The sequence below is a fragment of the Protopterus annectens genome, chromosome 17.part0 (assembly GCF_019279795.1).
Source record: "Protopterus annectens isolate FY-2018-M chromosome 17.part0, PAN1.0, whole genome shotgun sequence".
Taxonomy (NCBI): Eukaryota; Metazoa; Chordata; order Ceratodontiformes; family Protopteridae; genus Protopterus; species Protopterus annectens.
In genome coordinates, this window is record NC_056751.1 from 814,245,533 (window position 1) to 814,267,286 (window position 21,754).

Consider the following 21,754-nt stretch of genomic DNA (forward strand, 5'->3'; position numbering starts at 1 on the left):
CATTGGTCAAGATTCCTCTTGAACAAGGCCAGTGAGGTGCTCTGCCTCACATGTACCGGGATTTTGTTCCACAGCATAGGGAGTCTCTGGGTGATGAATCTGTCCCTCCAGCACGTTCTATTAATAACCATGTCTAGGTTTAAGTCTCCCGCCCTTGTGGCAGCAAAAGGTAATAAGACACAAAGAAATCAATGAAAGAAAAATAAATAAATGTAAGGAGGGAGAAACAACAAAACATTTTTGTTTTTGAATGTAAAAGTAATGAAATGTTTTGGAAAAATTTAAAAAATATAAATAAATGGGAAAGATTCAGAAATATAAATATGCATATGATATTGTATAGGAATCTGGATATAGGAAGGGAATGTGGAACTGACAAATGGGACAAAAATATTGTTTGAAGCAAAATTAAAAAATGCAGAAAAGAAGATTTGATGAATTACTGTATAATAAAAAGTACAGAGGATGAAGATGTGTTAGATGAAATAAAAAAGATAGTGATACAAGAAAGAATGGGGATAATGGGGAAGCGTAAAATAAATAACAAAATACTGTTAATTTGATGACAATGTGATTCTCACAATATGAAAAGTATAAACATTTTGAATATGAAAGTGTAAATAACATAAAATATTTATAATATTAACATGGATAAATAAAGCAATCCCTACTCATTTTGATAAATGCAAGGAAACCTTTACACCCACCAGAGGTACCACCAACTTAGGCAGGTTAGACCATGTTTTAACATATAATTCGCAAGATTGCACAATCCAGAGCACAGCAGCCCCTGTTATGCTGTACTGCTGTATCATTTCTGGAAATTAAATCCGAGTGTCTCATCTGGGAACAGAACTCCACACTCTTTTGACCTTCTGGCATCTAAGGCAAATTTGGTATACATTGAGACACTGAAACTGATGGGGTTGTTGTGTTGAAAACAGAGTCTAATAATAATGTCCTAGAAGACTCCTGTGCAGTCTTATCATTCCACCAGAAAAAAAGCTCTGCACAATTCATCACAAATATATATATATAAATTTGCAATGTTCCGCATTGTCCTTGGAGTGGTTTTGAGTAAACAATGCAGTGGAATCCAGCACAGCATTGTGCTACACTGAAAACCACAAGGGTAGAATAGCAACATTGTGTGATTTCTGTACCTTAGCTTCCACTAAGAGTCTTATGCTGGACTTCTGATTAGTATATAGAGTTCAGTAAAACCACATAATACATCTTGTGCAAATTGTTATTAGATTAGAAATAAGCATACCATGCATTTCTTTTTATAAGAAAATGTTTATTTAACATATTTATAATATATACACAAAAAGGAAATAATTCAACATCACATATTGTTATACAATGATAGGAATACACTTAATCATCAAGGTAATCTTATACAATTAACACATTAAGAGTTGTGGTATTTTAGTATCAACATTTTAAGGTTATCCCAACCACTAAAAGTCTTAGTATGATTTAAAGAGCTGTTAAATTTTAAAATTCTTTAAATGTAAGAACTGAGTTTGATTTCCAATATTTTGTAATAACTTTTCTCGCAACTACTAAAAGACTCCAAAATATTTTTTGTTGTTACGTCTTTTACAGATAGAGGAAGTGGAACATTCATTAGCATTACTATCTAGTTAAAGAACAATATTCAGGCCAAAACCCCTTAAAAAAACATATGTATCTATTCCCAATATACATTTCATTTTTCACAATCATAGGTTTATAGGAAATTACTAGGCTGACAGCTTAAGGGACTTTAAAAGCCTGGCCAGTATAACCCAATTTTATCCAATATATGTCAAGAGGAAGGAGTGGAATTGTGCTTGTTCAATGAGTATCTTACAGATTGCCCCTGTGCATAAGGGTCATAGGCACTACCCCAGGTGTGAATTTGCAATTCCCCATCCATTGATACAAACTGCATTTGAAGAGGGCCAGGGAAGGGCTCTGCATAATGTGAATAGGAAGCCTGTTCCAAAGAAGGGACAATCTGTGAGACACATATCTGTCTCTCCAGCATGTTTTGTTTGCGTCGCTGAGTGTCCAATCATCTTTTTTGCTACATCTCTAGCAAACTGAAGTAGTTAATTTTACTAAACATAGAGATTTTATAGAAAGTAACAAACATTCTATGTACATATTTACACACAAAAACTTTCCAGTATAAACCTAAAGTTTGACTTACTGATTGAAGTAACAAAGTTTTATTCTTAACATCTACTGAGTTACTCAAATCACTACTATATGAAAAGTTCCTGAATTTTGCATGAAAATTATTATTATTTACAATTAAATAAAATAACTTGGACAATCTACTTTTGTAGGTCAATCTACCTTCAATAACAGCATTCATATAATGGAAGAATAGTGTTCTATTACTCTTCGCTCATATTATCTACAAATTCATTTAATTACTGCTGGATAATATTAACTGGTTAGCAAATTCATCTAACTTATATCCTTTCATCAAACATTCTGAGGACTTAGCTTTTCCTTTTTCAAAGCAATAAGATCATAATACTAATCTATTCCTTTTTAGCAAATTAATTTTAACTTTGTTCTGGGTTTCCTTAAATCTAGAGGTGTGTGGAATGGGAAAGCACAAACTTTTCCATTTTGATATTAATGGAGTTCTAAAAATATATTTCTTGACTGTTTTAAGAATTGATTGCATATATGCATAGTCTAAAGATTGAAATGAATTTCCTTCTTAGGCAAATTTTGTTAATCAGAAGAAAGGAACGTTGCATATTTCTAATTTATTGTATTTAATAAATTTATAAGAATTTAATATAATCCCTATATACTTCTTCTGCATATTATTTTTTTGCCACTGGAGTTATGACCTCTAGCCCCCCCGCACCCCCCACACACACACACACATGCACACAAAATTTAGATTTACATGCAGTGTAGAACATTATACACAGACAAAGCTGTGTTTGTGTCTTTGTAATCTGACACCTTACTAAAAGTCACAGTTTTATGAAGAAGGTTTGGCATGGATCTGAAGGAAATATATGGACGAAAACTAGCATCTGAGGGTGATAGAGAAAGAATGTAATTATTCAATTTATCTCCTAAATATTGCTGCTGCTGGATGGCACACTGAAAGCAGCAGAACTTTAGAGCTCCATAAATCAGTCAAATTAAACAGGAAAATGTGTTTTTTTTAGAGAAATAATAACAAAATCTTATAGATAAATAGTTAAACTATATAAATAGTAATTTTGGTGAACTTTCATCAAACTTTTACTGTCAGAAGAACTTTGAGAAAATCTGAGTGTCTGAAAATTAGCAACTCAAGGAACTCACATCCTAATACAGCCTTAAGAAAGGAAATCCAAATGATGACAACCACCCTGCAGGAGCTATCCTTTAAGATGGATGACTTTAAAGAAAACTTAGAGAATCTTAAAACAAACTGCCAGAAACAGACTGATACTTTTAAGGAATTGTTACAACAGCATCAACCAAAAATAGTAAATATTGAAACCTCTCTAAATGATATTGAAGTGAGACTTGAAGAAGAAACACAAAAATAATATCTTCTGGAACAAAATACTTGGCTGCTAAACAAAATAGACGACTTAGAAAATAGAGAGAGGAGAAACAATATTAGAATTTTCGGTTTACCAGAAAACACAGACGGTAAGGACATCATTTAATGTTTAACTACTTGGCTTCCAGATTTCCTAGACTTAAAAGGTTTTTCCTTTGGTATCGAGAGAGTCCACAGAGCTCTGGGGAAACCTGCTTCATCATCAGCAAATACCCCTCCCAGATCAATCATTATAACATTTCTCTCATATTTGGACAAATAATTAATTTTAAGAGCTGTCTATAGGAAAGCACCTTTAAAGCATAACCAGAACTTGATAAGATTTGATTATGATTACTCTACCAGAGTAATTGAACAAAGAAAGAGAGTATGGCCAATGATAAAACTACTAAAGCAAAACAATATCAAAGCTCAACTTGCCCTTCCAGCTAAGATAAAAATTCTATATGTCAATGAGATGAGAACTTTTCATGATCTAGAAAAAGCTTCATCATTTATCAAAAATAATAATGGGATTTCTATACCAGAAGATATGGAATGGATATCCCCATCTCTCAAAAGAATAAAAGAAACAAGTGCTTGGACTGATTTCAGGAAAAAAAAGCAAGCAAAGGACTGAGCCCAAAACATTTGTTGTAAAGTAATAATTGCTCGTTTAACTTTCAAAAAAAAAAAAAAAAAAAGGTCTAACTATGACTTGAACTGTCATCAGAACTAATAAAAATGAAAATGTAATCACTCATTTATGTTTAAAACAAAAAGTTAAGTAATCAAATGATATTTAAACTGTGGATAACTGAGGAGTCTAATGGTTACTACAAAGGTACAGGTATGTTCAGCATAACCTAATTCACTTTATTAGTAAATAAATTCTTATGTTCTATTTACCTTAAACTTTATAAAACACAAATATAAAAAAAAACTATTTTTACTACGAAATGTGCTTATCCTTACCTCTAGATTGCTTTTTGTTTTTACTTATTAAATTCACTTAAAGAATCTGGTCTGATAAAAATAAACATTTTCCTCATTTTATTTGGCTTTAGTTATTGCTTTCCTTATGATAGTAAAATGTGTTAGTTCTGACTGGCTTGTTTTGCTTATTCCAGCTGGCTTGTATAGTTAAAATGGCAATACATTGCTTTGCCATTACCACTTTACCCCAAGTTATGTTTCAATAGCTTTCTAGTAGGTGCAAGTTTGTTGTGGCTTAAGAGATGTGATCCTGTACCAATGTTTACCGTGTCTGGGTGCTTGGTGATTCATCTGAATACCCTGTGAATTGACTGTGATCATAGCTGTGTCTTGGTAACAGTCAGACTGATTTTGCAACTAGATGCTGAGAACGCTGGAATAGGGAACAGTCGGTAATGCATAAAAGCAGTTATGAGATTTGCCTGCTTAGATGATCTCTGTAATACTTTACACTTTGTTTGAGACAGTATGAGGTGAGGATTGGTGCTGTGGTTGTTGGGTGACTGAGGACTTTGCTGTTATGTGCATGCATTTGCTAGTTGTGGTCTACGATGACTGTTAGTGTTTTCATTCTGACTTGTGGTTGTCTGGATATTAGACTACTTCCCCTTGTTTAACTACCAATTTATTTGATTGGGGAAAAAGGGAGGGAAAGTTCATGCAGCTGGGAGGGAGAAGTGAAGATTTACAATAATTAAGACTCACGAGTGCTTAACTCTGCTTTGCTCATATCTCGAGCTGTATTTTCACTTCAGCTAGGCTCCTATGACAGCAGGAAACACTGACATTATCACCAAACGGCTCTGCAAAGCTTTGATACACTCTTGCAAACACTGAATTCACTGTATGAAGGAGCTTACTTGTTTTTTTATTGAATTGTATACCAAGATCTGCCTGCATAGTTTATAACTTCTTGCCTTACATGAGAGAATTGCAGTACAATACCCAACATGCTGACATAATTAATTGAATGAGAGCAGTTGTTTTGACTGGACTTGGTAAATTATTTATCATTAGCAGGCAATCCTTCATTGTCTCAGTTTTTGTGTAAGTGACAGTCTTTGTTCATTCTGCTATGAGCCATTCCTTCTGTATGTGTGGGCAAAATATTAAAAGAGCATACACTGTTGAACTTTGAACAATAAAATGCTAATCAACAGTGGAATTTCAGTGGTAGTAGGAAGTTAGTAACCTAAGGTAATATATATTTAATTGTGAATGGTCAGGACTAATTTGCAACAGTACATCATAGATCATTTTGCCAAAATGTCACAAGAACAAGTTTGGTATCATTTTCACCTGGAAGATAATATGAACTTAGTATTTACAAGAGATCTATTTTTATGTATTTAAAGGAATGTGTATTGAGGGCACATGCTTTTTGTACATGGTGTACTTTTATCAGCAGGTGTGGTTGCAAACAACTTTTAGTTCATGGCTATCTATAGTATTTATGGGCAAGTTTAACAAAAAAGTTGGTTAAAGAAACATGTTTGTGTTGTTACTCTAATGCAATTGGTAGAATATATAATTACTCAAAGTATTTGTGTAGATTGATTTATTCTAGCAACCTATCTGAACAATGTTGTTCTATATGGCAATATTTTACATTAAACGCACTTTTTCACATGACTAATACCATTAATACCATTAATGCTGCATCACAGGCAACACCAATCATTTCTATTAAGGAGAATATTTTAAGAAATATGATAAACATCACTTGTTTACATCATATATGCTTTAATTGTTAAGTAGTTACAGTTACAACTAATGCTATCATATTCATGAACAGTAGGATATTATAGTGTTATTAAACTTATGTCAAATTTAAAAAAAAAAAATTAAAAAAAAAGAAAATAAATATATATTTTCAGCGACCCCTAACCGGGAAAAGCCGAAAGACCTACTACATATTCTCTTTACAAACTATTCTCCATATATTAGTATTAGCTTATGGAGCTCAAAGAGCTTTTATGTCTGTTAAAAGTATGAGTGATAATCTAATAGACTCATTTTTATCTCTTAGATTAAGAATGATTTTCATTCCTTGTTTAGAGTGGAATTCAGTTACATCATTTCTTATGTTTATCTTGACATTATCTAAAAAATCTCCTTCTCTTTTTAAGCCTGAGCAAAACAGTATTTTATCGATATTTATGATAGAGAAAAATCTGACAAATTCTTTTAAATACTTATACATAAAAAAAAATGTTGCTGTTATCAGAGAAATATGTCGAATAGTCAAAAAAAAGATACTCATCCTTTTGACAAATAAACTGATATGGATTTAACTTTATTTTCCATGAATACCAGTGGTTTAAATAACCCAACTAAAAGATCTAATTTGTTGAAAGCACTGCACAAGCAGTTTTTCTTCAAGAGACACATTTCAAAACAAATGATTGTTATTCGTGGAATCCTAAAAATTATTTAATTTTATCTCAGTCTACCCACAAGACAAAGACTAAAGGTGTAACAATCTTATGGAAAAATAATATTATAATCCCAGAAACCATCTTTAAATATGAAGACAAAGAAGGTCTTATGGCTATGGTAGTAGTCAAATTTAAAAACAGAATATGGACATCAGCACCAGGGAACCAGGACAGGTTTACCAGAGTAGGAACAATCAAAAAACACTTAAATTTTATCTTTAATAATCATATGGGTAATCTAATAATAGGAGATTTCAACTGCATTCCAGATTCATATGAAACCGCTAATAAGAGACCCCTTAGGACTTCCTCCATCTTCAAATATTTAAAAAAATGGATTGATTCATTTCATTTACTAGACACATTTAATTTGAAAGATGATAAATTTCTATTGCTTTCCCATCAAAACCACAGATATTGCACTCAAACTAGAATAGACAAAATAATAATTGTCCAAGACCTGTATTTAAAAATCACTAACTTCTCAATTACTCCATGCCCCTTTTTAGACCATGATTCTTTGATTTTAAAAATCCAAACTGACTTCAAACCTTTAATCTTATTATCCTGAATTCCATCATAAATAACAAAAAATCAAGAATTTAAACCTTGGCTGTTATCAGAATTACAGTTTTTTTCTAGATACTAATTATACAACAGAAATCAATAAAATAATGATACAGGACTCATTAAAAGCCTATATATTTGGTAAAACTCTTACTTGGTACAAAAATAAAACAAAAGAATGGGATAAAGAATTATTAGATGCACAATCCAAACTATTGTCAATTAAAAATGAAAAAATCAAGACTCCCTGCAAATCAGAAAGAAAATAGAGGAGTTAAATAATAAATATAATGAAATATTAACACACAAAACTAGTTTAGCATTAGAAAAATTAAAAGTAAACTACTTAGCCACTTCTCCCAAATATCTACATAACTTATCCACAAGAATCAAAATACAAGCCAAATCCAACTATATTAACATTTATCACAAAATTAAAGGAAAAAAGTATCAGATATAGGAAATGTTTTTGATGCATTCAGATATCACTACATGGAGCACTTTAAAAAAGATAACTCCCATATTGACCAACTGAACACAGTTATTAATTTTACTAATATTATAAAGATACCAGAAGAATTAAAATCAGACTTACAAAAGCCTATATCCTATAGGGAAGTTATTAATAAAATCAAAGAAGGCAAGACTAACAAAGCACCAGGAATAGACGGTATCATTATGGAATTATATAAACTTTTTCCCACAATGATAACCTTCCTACTCAATAAAACTTTAATAGAAGTTCAAACAAATGCAATAATTCCACCCTCTTGGAAATACTCTTTAATTACTCCAATTCTAAGAGAGGATAAAACATCAAATCTATGCACCTCATATAGACACATATCACTACTGAATAATGATTACAAAATATTCACGTCAATTTTAGCTACTAGAATTAAAATACACTTATCTAAAACAATCAGCAATGACCAAACAGGATTTATATTCAATAGACACACACACACACACACACACACACACACACACACACACACACACACACACACACGATAATATCAAGAGGATACTTAATCGTCTAGATTATGCAAATAAAGAAAATAGAGAGATACTTATAGTAGGTTTAGACACAGAGAAAGCTTTTGACTCTCTAAATTGGGATTATCTATTTAGAATATTATCACTATTTAACCCCCCCCCCCTTTTTTCATTCACTTACTAGAAAACATATATATAAACAATTTAGCCTATGCTAAATTAGGCCCCTTCACATCAGAATATATTCATATAACAAAAGGCACTAAACAAGGCTATTCTATGTTGCCCATATTTTTTGCTCTAGCCGCTGAAATATTTGCAGAAACAATACGCAATAACATAAAAATAAAAGGGGTGGATACTTACAATCTATATAATTCTAAAATAATGCTTTTTGCCAATGACATATTATTAATCTTAATTAATTCTAAAGAGTTCTTCGAGGAGTTAGAAGTGGAGATTGAGAAATTTTACTTGAGCTCAAGGCTTCACTTCAATAAGTCAAAATCTAAACTTTTATTCTTAAACATAAAGAAAGAAGTACAGGTTACAGAAAATCATATTATTGGGAAACAAGAATCTACTCTAAAGTACTTAGGAATAGTCTTATGTAAAGATCTAAATGGGATAACATCAGTAAACTATAACTATCATTAACACAATGAAAATTTGTATTGATAGTTGGAATAAAATATTAACTTTTGAAGACAGACATCGATTAATAAAAATGGTTTTACTACCCAAAATTCTATATGTGGCTACTGCTATTTAATTGCTTTCCGACAGATGTGTTTTCAAAGAAATTAATTCAGCTTTCTTAAAATGTTTATGGTTCCTTAAAATAGAATAGCCTTAGCACATCATATTAGACCATGGAAACTAGGAGGATTAAACTTTCCAGATATAGAAACATATATAAAGGCATCCATATCCAAAACTATTTTAGACTGGATAAATCCCAATCGTTTGGCCAATTGGAAAGAACTACTAACTGTCATATCAATAAATGAGTTTACTTTTTTAAATAAGTTTCCAATATTACATAAAGCTAATAAACCTTGGTATCTAATAAGTACATGGATGCAATATAATATACCAAAACCTACTAAAACATATCTGATTAATTACTACATTAATTCATTTAGGAAACTTATAAATGCTAATATGGACCTGAAACTTTGGATTGATCTCTTAATACCTTTCACCATAACAAGGGATTATCCTCACACAACATATAGAGAAATAATCACTTCTTGGGAACAAAACAAAATTTTCTGTTGGATACAATGCATAAAAGAGTTAAACGTTTTAGATATTCAAGAGATAAAGACAACTTATAAAATCCAATCAAAGGACTGGTTGACTCTACAAAGCATTTTAATGTATTCCCAAGACTTATGTAGAATATTTAATAGTTCTTCTTGTAAAGCTATGCCAAAATTCATAAATCACTTATATGAAATTTTATATAATGACCATAATAAAGAAAATAGTATATCCTTCCTATATAAAGAACTAATATGCTATAAAACTAAACCTAAAGCTTCTTATTGGAAATATATTTTGAAAGGTCATTCACTACAACTGAATGAAGAAATTAAAGTAAATATTTTGTTATCAGTTAAATACACTTTCCAAACACAATATTGGAAAATCTTTAACTGGAAATATATTTACAGAGCACCAGATAAAATTACCAAGTTCAGTTCCTCCACAAATGGAATATGTTGGAGATATGAATAGATAGGTCTAGGACTACTGCACGAAGCTGCAATAGTCGAAACCAACATCACCGAACACATTTTAATGAAAAAGATTTTAGCGAAAAAGCACTTTCGTTAAAATGTTTCAAAAAAGAAAAAAGCGTTTATGCAGGCGGCCTATGCCCTCCTGCACCCCTCACACCCCCCTACTTTAATATTCACACTCCGAGACTGCACTACAGTGGGGAAAAAGGAATCTTTCCTTATCCGCACTGTAGTACGACCTCCACAACAGCATACTTACATGAAAATGCTGCTTCAGTGAACAGCATTTTCACGTAAGTATGTTTGTCCATGAGTGATTCAGGAAAAAGTCCGTTGGGGATTAGTATGGAACCCAAACAGATACAGAGAGCAGACTAGAATCATATTTTTTATGAATGTACTAAAATCAAAACATACTGGGATGGAATTAATAAATTCTTGCAAGCTTTGTTTAAAAATTCCTTCATTTTATCTAAAAGACTGATCCTTTTAATGTGAATGAAGGTCCACATCTGAATAAAACAAATATGTATCTCTTATTGAGAATACTTGCAATCTCAAGATAATGTATAACCAGAAGATGGAACTCAAACATAACACCACCTTTGGAAGACTTTTATACCTTACTGAAGAGCTCAATTTTGATGGAGATGAAAATTAAGGAACTAAGGACGTTTCCAAGACCACTGGTTAACAATCCATGGAAAAAGGTTTTGTCATTGATTGATACTTTATACCAATGAACAGTCATCCTCTGATAAGCAGACTGTTATATTTATGTACTATTGTTTTTCACCTGCAACTATTATTGATGTCAGACTGCTGTATATATTGTATATAGTTATTTAGAATGTATGTTACTTATAAAATGTTATGAAATTATATATTATTTCCTGAAATAAAAATCTTTTGAGTAAAAAAAAAAAATATTGCTGCTGCCAAAGATGGCACAAAAGAGAAACTCTAAGTAAATATTAGCTAACTATTGTAAAGGGGGAAACTGGTGAGTTTAATTTTTATAGCAATGAGATTACAGGGAAATTTCTTGCCAGAAGTACAAATGCAGGTTCGGTTTCTGATGTGTGATTTGGAGAAATGAAACACCTCTAACTGAAGGCTTTGGACACATCCAGAACAAGAAAAATGATCACATCCATGAGGAATATATGCATACAACAAACAATACTTGGAGTGTCAGTGTGGTGTCCTTGGTTTGCAACAACAGTATACAACTGAATGAAATTGTAAATGGATACTTTTAAGCAATTAAAAATGTTCATGACAAATGAGTTCTCAGGATATTAGTATCTACACACATTAATGAAATGGGAAGGTAATTACAAATGAGTTTGAGGTCAATGTTAGATTTTTGAATGAAGATAATCTTACACATGATTGAATCCAGTGTTCACTAAGATTATTACTAAGAAACTAGGGTTTAGTTTGTTAAAGTACTTAATCCTAGATACTTTGCAGTAATATAAAAAAGGCAAGGCTAGCCAACCAGCAGTGCTAACATTGGTACCAGCTGATTTTACTGTTAATTTTTACCTCAACCCATGTAAAAAAATGGTAAAAAGGTGGTTGATGCCACTGCTATTAATTTAACATTAATTAGTAGAAGATAGCAAGTTATGATATACAAGCATGAATCATATCATGCCTTTCGCATTCAGAGAAAAATAATCCAAAACAGTTTAACATAAAAAGTAATCTAATTGTAGTAAGAAAGCATTAATTAACAAAAAGATGCACAATTACATACCTCTAGAATATTAATACACCTACTAATTCTGAAATGAGAAATACAAATTGCTGAAAGTAAATTATAATCAGATCTTATTTTTTAATGGAAGTTTTTGTCCTTTGTTCTCCTAACAAAATAGAGCTCTGTCAAAAAGGGCTAAGTTAGCAAAACATAAACACAGAAATAAGTTGGGTCAGAAACCATGTGACTTGCACAAGAACACAGTCTTGAGGATTACTGCATGGATAGGCACTTTTGCTTGAAACTCTACTTGTTTAAAAATGTTAGCCACAATATATACAATCAAAAGGAACTACCATAAGCTGCTCCAAGGCCAAATGATTTAAAAGTAACCACTGAACCCTGTTCTCATTTGCTTTTTCCCTTTTAGCAGTGCAGCAACCTGGCTGGCATGGGATGACATACCTTCCTCCATCTCCGAGGAACCGAGGCCAGTAGATGTTTGAAGACTAAATGAGGATGGAACCTGTACTTGAACTGTCATGATAAATTTGCTGACTGACATCCTATGTTCATGATAAGGATCACTGTTGCTGTAGCACTACATATTCAAGGTTAGCTGTCCCCATGGGACAGTGGCAGTCATAGTATATCCTAAAGCCCTGCAGTAAGAAACCCTGCCCTACTACTCAGCACAAGACTCAGCTTACAATGCTTGGAAAAGGTGCTCACATCAGTCCATATAGCTGTCTCACAAATACTCTCTGTGCTAACATATTCCCGAGGAAGGCTACTGTGTTGGCTGCTGCCCTAGTATTGTGGACTGTAACAGAATATTCTAGAGCCTTTCCATAACTTTTGTAATAAAAACAGATACAGTTGTACAGCAATTTGGAATGTGGATACTTGCAAAGTGTCCTGCTGTCCTTACATGCATCAAATATTTCAGGCATGGGCAATAATGCCCTTCTAGCCTACTAATACATCATAACAGTTATTCCCATTATATGCATGGAGGTTTTTTTTAAATAATCTAAACCAGTGTTTGCTTTAATTTAATATGGTAGTCTATTCCATGTGTCGGCTACTCTGTCAGAGAACAAATTAATACACTTATCATTCAATTACAATCTACTACGTGGGTTGTGTGATGACTCTCTGTTACTTTTTCATAACCCCAAACTTTCCCAGAGGTAGTTGCCTCAACATGGCCTATATACCTGCATAAGGTCTCTCTTAAATATCTGTATGAGACACTGTACAATTTCAGATATTTTTAGCCCTTCACAAAAACTTAAATGTTATCATCTGTGGATACCCTCTCTGCTGTACTTTTTCCCATTTACCCATGATTGTTTTCTTATAAGGTTTCCATATTGTTATTTCACACCCAGGTTTGAGTCTGATTTCTTACACTTAATAAATCTTTTCATACAACTTACAGTTCTATTACCATCATTAACCAACTGGTTGATATGATTAGATCTGCCCATATACCCAGGTCCAAAAATGACTCAACAGTTTCAATCACTGTGTGCTGTATTAAATATACACCTTTCAGTCTATTTCTCCCAAATCTCATATGCTTAGTTTTTGATGTATTTATCAGCATATTATTCTCCTGTGCACAAACAATTTAGTCATGTTCTTTTGTAGATATGCTCTATCTGTAACACAGGTAATCAGTTTACCTATTTCCAAGTCATCTGCATACAGACTGTAGAACACCTCAGATGAAACATATATCTGAAAGATGCAACCTAAACAAGTAAGGGCCTAGGACAGAGTCCTGTGGGACACCCTGAATGTAACCAAGGGTTTTGCTTGTCCAGTTCCTGAATGATACTTGCCATGTGTGGTCTATATTAGATAAATGAAGTTTACCTTAGCGAATGCTCTAATAATCAAAAATCCTGGACCTTGATATGCTTTTTGTGAGATCGCAGTACAGTGAAGATCAGAATATTTACCCTTTCCTCACTGTAGTGTGATCTCGGAGTAGGTATATATATATTTAGCAGGGGGTGTGGGGGGCTGCATCCCCCACAATAGCGAGTTTGAGGTCTGGGATTTTCGATTAGAAAGTTCTCTAAGGTAAACTTTCATTCATCTAAGTCATTCAGCTATCCATGAAGGATATTAAGAATGGCTTTGAATGCCTGAAATCCTTAATTTTTGCTATTTATTCTCATGACTATCTAGGCAACTTTTAGCAAACCTTTCTTGCTCTGCAGATTTGGACAGACAACAGGTAGTTGAGTAATTTGACTGAGTGCCACTTGAGAGCCTGCCTCTGGTATAAAGGATACCAGACTGAAATTATCCAAACACTCCTCATCTCATCCATACACAATGCCACATGGACACACTGCTTAGGACATCTGTGCTTAGCTGCAGGTTTGCATACAAGTACCATTCAGGGCACACATGCATTCATTCATGCTCACATGCAGCTGATTAGCTATGGATTATGTGTTGTGCTCATCAGACCCTAGCTGGACCTATGCCTTTATAAACATGCTTTGGAGCCTGTCTCACTGGCATAAAAAAGTTGCCAGTTCAAGTGTGCTACTTTACATTTTCTAGACATACAATAGGGGTAAGTGAACAAGTATTTCATTACATAAATATCTGCTCGTTTGCAACTGCACTTCATCCTAAATAATGCTATCACTACATTTTGTCTGGTAAGAGAAATAATGTAGCAAAATTAGATAAAGATATTGAACAATAACAAAAAAATAAATAAAAAATCTCTGTCACAATTCCAAACATGAGATGGAAACTACTGTCTCTTTGCCTGTCAAGAAATCATTTTAAAAATGTTTTCTCCTAGCAGATGATCCCGAGACCCACGATGAATGCATTCAGTTAAAAGATTTCTGCAAACAGATTTCTGCAAACAAATGTGCAGTAGGTGACTGCTGAGGCACAATTCATTCAAGAATATTTTCAGGTTATGCTTATGAAGAGAATAGCACCTACCAGCACCAGGTGGATTTGAGGACTTGAAAAGAGAAGCAACTCCTCTTCCATGAAAGCCTCCAGCCCGAACCAGTACAGCTTTGTTCCTGAAGTGTTTCCAGCACACAACTGGCAGTCTGTTCTGACGGAAACAGCGAGCAACTTTCTCCAAACTGCTGTCCTGAATGCACTGAGGAATGACCAAGAGCCCAGGATAGCTTTAATGCAAAATGACATCTTAGTTACAGGAAAGAAAATAACCAATGACACTAAAACCAAATTCTATGGACATGCACTAGGTACTGAACTCTACCTCTCTTGGATTAAGCCATAAAATAAACTCCATTAAATGTTAAATAGCTAAAACATACTTCTTTCCAGAAACTACAAATCTGCTTTTTTATTCAGCATCTTTGCAAGAATTTTAATAGGAAACAAACAAGTTCAGAAAGAGGTGCATTCAATGACACATTAACAGGGATTTTTAGTGCAACTTACAACATAATAAATACTGTTGAGAATGCTACCCTGTACCAAAAATAAATGTAGCATAGTGTGTCAGTTAAAAATGTATTTTCAGTTTTCCTTCCAACTTTTTTATTCTACCTGAAGTTAGTAATAGTTTTTTTTTTTTTTCTATGAACTAGAATACTCCTAAAACAGGCCAAAACTACAATGTTTTGTCCTTGCATTGTGGTGAATCATATATTTAAATTGAAACAGTATTTGTTTGGTTTCTAGCTATATGTAGTCAGTGTTTTATAATGATGACATTTTAAGAAGAGACTACACTAACATTTGGCAAAGGCTGGCGATCTCTTCCATAAGTACATGTGACACGGGATAGAAATGACAACAAAATGATAACATTGTCAACAACATGTTTATCTCATTGTCGGACACGCTGCATCACTGTTTACATAGACTTTGTATGTGTTTCTTCCCTGTACTGTTCTGCTTACAGATTTTACTGAAATAACTTACCTCCTGTGACAACGTTTAAGGGTTTAAGGACAATGCTACTGATTATACTGGCCAGCTTTGTGATCATATGAAAGTGTTTAAAGTCCTACATGAGTTAACATAGGGTTTCATCTTATCACATGTGAAAAGGCTGCTGTGAACCTCTATACTTAACCATGCAGAATCAACCTACAATAAATTATCCTTTCTGTATAAGCTTATGCTATAAACCTCACCACTTCCCACATAGAAGTTAATTGCAAGAATGTGTCCTTTCTTCATAAGTTTATTATACATTCCGTACATAAAGTAATAAGAAAATGGGATGCCTGTTTCCTCAGTCTCAGTCCCCCCCACCCAATCACACAGGCAGACACACACTTTTGGCTGGTACAGTCAGTGTTCTGCACAAAAATAAAAAAGTATTTTTTCCTTCTTTTTTTTTTTAAATCCTTCTCCTAAATTCAGTGTGACAGCTTTCCCAAACTCACATCACATTGAGAAAGAATTCCTTAGTATTAAATACTGGACTTCAGGTTTTATTCTCCATGTCCTTTAGTCAAATTAATGAAATAATTCTTGTTACTTTTCTTCCTCTCAAGTGAAAACAATTGAATCTTACAGAATCCCCAGCTGGGGCTCACTGACAGAATGCACACTGTCCAAGTTGGGTAGACCACCTCCACCAGTAGACCAGTTGACAGTGGGATACCACAGGGATCTGTGCTGGGCCCTCTACTGTTTGGAGTCTACTTCTCTGAGGTCCAGGCAAATGTAGATGGCCTGTGGCTTACCAAGCTTGCAGATGACTGTAAACTGGGTGCAATCATTGAGTCTCCCACCGATGTTAACATAAGGGTCTGATACAGACAAATGATTGGGGTAGAAGTCACAGGCTAAAAATAAATGCAAAAAATGCCTCATTATTTCCTTTGGCATGGTATAGATAGCACCCCCTTAAGCTCAAACCCAGTGTTGCAAGACTTGGGAACACAGGTGGATTGCAATCTAAACTTCGATCACCATGTGCCCATAGTGTTAAGGAAATTATTTTACATTGCACATCTCATAAATAAGGGCATCAAATCCAAGACTAAGGAGGTTATAACTCCATTGTACTCCACCCTTATTAGACCACTAATTGAGTACAATCCTCCCTTCTGTCTGTATCTCACCAGACAACCGCAACAAATGGATAGACCACACAGGTTTCTAACCAAGAGAATCCAGGGCCTCTAATACATGACTTACATAAAAAGACTGAAAGCCCTGTCACTGTACTCTATATCATAAAGGCTGTTGAAAGGTGACCTGTGCCTGGCCTACAGAGCAGTCTCTGACTCTGCCCTAATGGAAATGCTACATATCCACAAATCAAATGGGACAACAATGACTTGCTCCAGGGATCTCAGCCTAGCCTGTGACATTAACAAAACATGCTGGAGAAACAGATATATCTCCCAGAGATTCCCACTCCTCTGGAATAAGCTCCCATTTCATGTGAAACAAAACTGCTTAATAACCCTATTTAATCACAACCTTGACAATTGGATGAGTGACTGCAAATTGGATGAGTGACCGTAAATTCACCTAGGGGGTGGCACCATGGCACCTATGTCCCTTATGGACAGGAGTAATCACTGCTGGTCATAGAATCGCTCTGCTAACAACAACCGTCTAATTGTAGTCAATTAGGGTACACATTTTGTTTTTACATGGCTAGGATTGTAAAGGCCGTAGGGTCATTAGCTTAGTAACCTCCTATGAACCTAACAATAACTTGACATTTGCAGACATAACACCCTACATCATGTTCCCCAACATTTACCAATCAAAGCTGCAGATATAAATCTTTATCCTTAACAGCTAAACTTGGGACTGAAGTTATCAGCAATGTTACATTCAAATGGCCTTTCTGGGTTTCAAGTCATGGTACAACTTGCATTTTTCTTTCTTTTTATATATATATATATATATATATATATATATATATATATATATATATACAATCAACAGTTTATAAGCAATCTGTCAGTACAGAATTGGCATTCTGTAACTAAATTAAAGGCTGTTTTTGTTGTCTCCATTCACAAACATCTCTGGTAAAGCATCTGAATACTTTCCAGCCTATGTGTCATAAGATAAATATGTTGAAAGTCTGAGGCCAAATCGTAACAAATGTTAAAGTAATGAGTCTGGATTTTGCTGTGTAAACATAAATTTGTGGCTTTAGATGATGTCCATGTTTTAACTAAGAATTTCCAAAACACACACACACACACACACACACACACACATATATATATATATATATATATATATATATATTTATATACACTTAGCATATATATATATATATATATATATATATATATATATATATATATATATATATATATATATTTATATACACTTAGCATATATATATATATTTATTTATATACACTTAGCATCTAATATGTTTAATAACAATCAAGTTCTGACACAATGCAACTCCTTTTTAAAGTTAAAACATATACACATATTTTTGTGTAATACTGCATTCTAGACAGGGTTTAAAAATTATCAGCAATTAGTTTATAAGTTTGTGGGACATAAATAACAGCATTTGAAGTTGATGGTCTACGTATCTGGTTTGGTGAACATTAACCTTGCCAGCTTATGTCAATTTGAACCAATATATTACAGCACAGTATGAGATCTGTCACTTGTCAAAGACAATCAAAACAAAAAAATGCACTCACCTTGTACTTTTATATCCTTTTAAAATGTAAATGTAACCTTGGGCTGCAGTCTTAGTTTCAGTTTCTACCTGAAAATTAATTTAGGGTTTTTCCTGCTATTTTCATAGGTCTTTCGCTAAGAAAGTTCAAGGTTTGAATGTAGTACTGCCTCCCGAAAAGGTGGCAGGTGCAGTCTGCAAATGCATACAGCTGTGTCAGTATGCACAGTTACATTACTGTCAGGTTCTTTAAGGTTTACATAATTTGAGTTAAGGGAAGGAAATACAATTTTCCATGTATATAAGATATCTGTACTAAGTTGGAGTTACACAACAAATAAAAATCATCTGCACCTGTCAACAAATGCGATCTTTACTGTCAAGTGAAAGATCACAACACCAAATAATCTATGGACTGACAAGGGGAAAATGGCCCAGCCAGCTTCAATGTTGTGTTGTAGGCAAGCCTTTAAGGATGTATAAATATTCTTAGAATCTCAGATGCAACACCAAATAATCTATGGACTGACAAGGGGAAAATGGCCCAGCCAGCTTCAATGTTGTGTTGTAGGCAAGCCTTTAAGGATGTATAAATATTCTTAGAATCTCAGATGCAACAAGTTATCTAAGTATTCTAATACCATTAATTGAAAGCTTCACTGAAAACTGTCACAGGGTGCCTGCAGTTTTTCCTTCTATAGGGATATAAAAAGTAGGTTAACACACGCATGCCAGTTTGACAGTGTGCAAAGTCGGAATATTCAATTTCTCCCTCTAATAGGTATTTTACTTTTCATCATGGTAGGGAATGCAAAATATTACCACAGCATATATCATTTCTTATATCATCTGGTAGATGACAGGATTAAGGTGGCAAGTTGTCAGCAAGAGTTATCATATAGTCCTGGATTGACTCCCTCTGGCTTCACTTGAGATTGCATAGCTCTGAGCCTGCAGATAGTTCTCCTGAGCCTTCACTAGACAACTTGGTTAATAAACGAAAAAATGTACAGCTCACTAACATCTGGCCTGCAGTTATGAACTACTGAAAAGTGCAAAAGTATGCATATGGGAACATCAGAGCTAGAGAGTGTCATATAAAGTGTGGGTCAGAATACACTGCTCTCTGACATGCCAACTGACTGCTTTGAAAACTATATCACAGGAAATAATAAAAGAACAGGCAGACATGGACCCAGGAAACCAGGTGGCATGCTGCTCCATTATTGTGTTCACTACTACTCCTCTATATATCTGTTGGCGTTATACCTGATGTTCTATTCACAAAGTGCACTGATCATGCGTACTTTATTATACAAGTGTGCACACTGTAACTATTACCATACCACCATCATGTGAGAAGGCCTAATCAATTTCAGAGATGATCTAGGTATCCACCTGTTACTACATGATTCTGTGGGTACCCTACACCTGCCTAATGGTTATATAGGCTACTGTACAGATTATGGCTAGCATGTCTTGTTGTAGAAACCCTAATGCAACCAAACTTATCTGGTGCTGGGGGCAAGGTATTCATTGTCATGAATACCCACCTGACACCAAGTTGTAAATCTCCAAATATTCATGATGATGTTAGTTCCTCGCCTTATCGGCTGTTATCTCAAAGAATGTACAATATATGATTGCATTTCCCAGACCCTTGTCCTACAACATTTATGAGAAAATCACAGAAAAGTATACTTTTAGCCAGTTGTAGTTGGTGTCAAGTTATGGTCAGAATGACCATTAGAAATTGACAAATTGCAATACTTCCAAAGCATTTAGTACAAAACAAAAATACAGTTGTGTTAAGTTGACAGTTACAAAGGCTGCAAACCTATACACTGGTTATGATTTCAGGTATAAAGGGTACATGTTTCTGTAAAAGTGAAAATTTAATTCTCTTTAAATGTAACAAGCAAATAACATGTTTTTATGAAAAGTCTGTTTTTTTTTAAGTTATCATAAGAACCTAAAGACATTTTTACAATATGCGTACCAGTGCAATTCGCTGAAAAGTCACTGAAGCAAAACATCAAGTTACAGGGTTGAACCAATCATTAAAGTAGTAAAGGTGTTAAGAATTAATTTTCTTCAAACTTGAAGACTGGTTTAGGGGTCTTAAAATACATTGAAGGAAAAATGGTCTGATAACTGTAAGCTTGCCCTGGGGTTTGCGTTGTTTTAGTTTATCTGATTAATGTAACGTAAAGTACATGTTTTAGTACTGGGCGAATTAATTAATTACTTCCTGAGAAAGACATTTCAGTCTGCACCCCACAAACCCTTTGATGATGAGGCTACACTGATGCGTATTATTCTGAATATGTTCAGAAAGCCAAGTGTTTTCTTCAAACATATATGTTGTTCAGAAAGAAAAAGATTACAAAACATGAACTGCGTTTAAATAAAAATCATCATAAATACACATTTCGATGCCTTATTATTACAAAATGAACAGCAGTGAGAATGAATATCATAAAGAAACAACATTGAATATAACAACTATGGAACTTGGGAAGCAGAGCAAATAGATTTATTTTACTTTCTTAGTGAAAATCGATGTTATAAATAAAGTTATAAAACGTTTCCCCTTTTGACCATGGAACTATTCTTTGCACACCTTGAAATGTCAACCATTATTTTAAAAAATTACATTCTGAGCCAGAATTCTTGTGACATTACCACAATTGCAATATTTACAACCATACATTATCCCTATACTCAACAACCAAAAAATATATGCAAATACCAACCTTCTACAAATAGAGTACATTCTGTTTACAGCCGTTATTTTAAAGTGCTCAGTTTTTGAACGAGAGGAACTGCTACTAATGGTACCAACTCCCAAACGTTGGTAATCTCTAAAGCATGCTCTTTCTAGTAACTGTTCCATTGTAGACTTTTCGGAAGCCTTTAATGTACTACTTGGTGGAAGCTCACTGTCATCTGAAACATAAAATATAACAACTCACAGTATCACATGAAATGGTAACATATATTGAAAATTATAAGTCAATAGCATCTCATTAAACCTACACCAAAAAGCAATAAATTCGATCTAATGGTTCTGCTCAGCAATAAAAGTATTGT

At 33.8% G+C, this 21,754-nt stretch overlaps 1 protein-coding gene across 1 annotated transcript in view; it reads right to left on the bottom strand.

Annotated features, from left to right (window-relative positions):
• Positions 1-21,754, bottom strand: part of SBF2 (SET binding factor 2) — a 3,151,758-nt gene that overhangs the window by 471,223 nt on the left and 2,658,781 nt on the right. Inside the window, exons 30-31 of the mRNA XM_044058929.1 lie at positions 21,418-21,610; positions 14,998-15,194 (exon numbers count right to left, since the gene is read on the bottom strand). Of these exons, the coding sequence (XP_043914864.1) occupies positions 14,998-15,194; positions 21,418-21,610 (390 nt within the window). The remainder of the gene's footprint in view (positions 1-14,997; positions 15,195-21,417; positions 21,611-21,754) is intronic.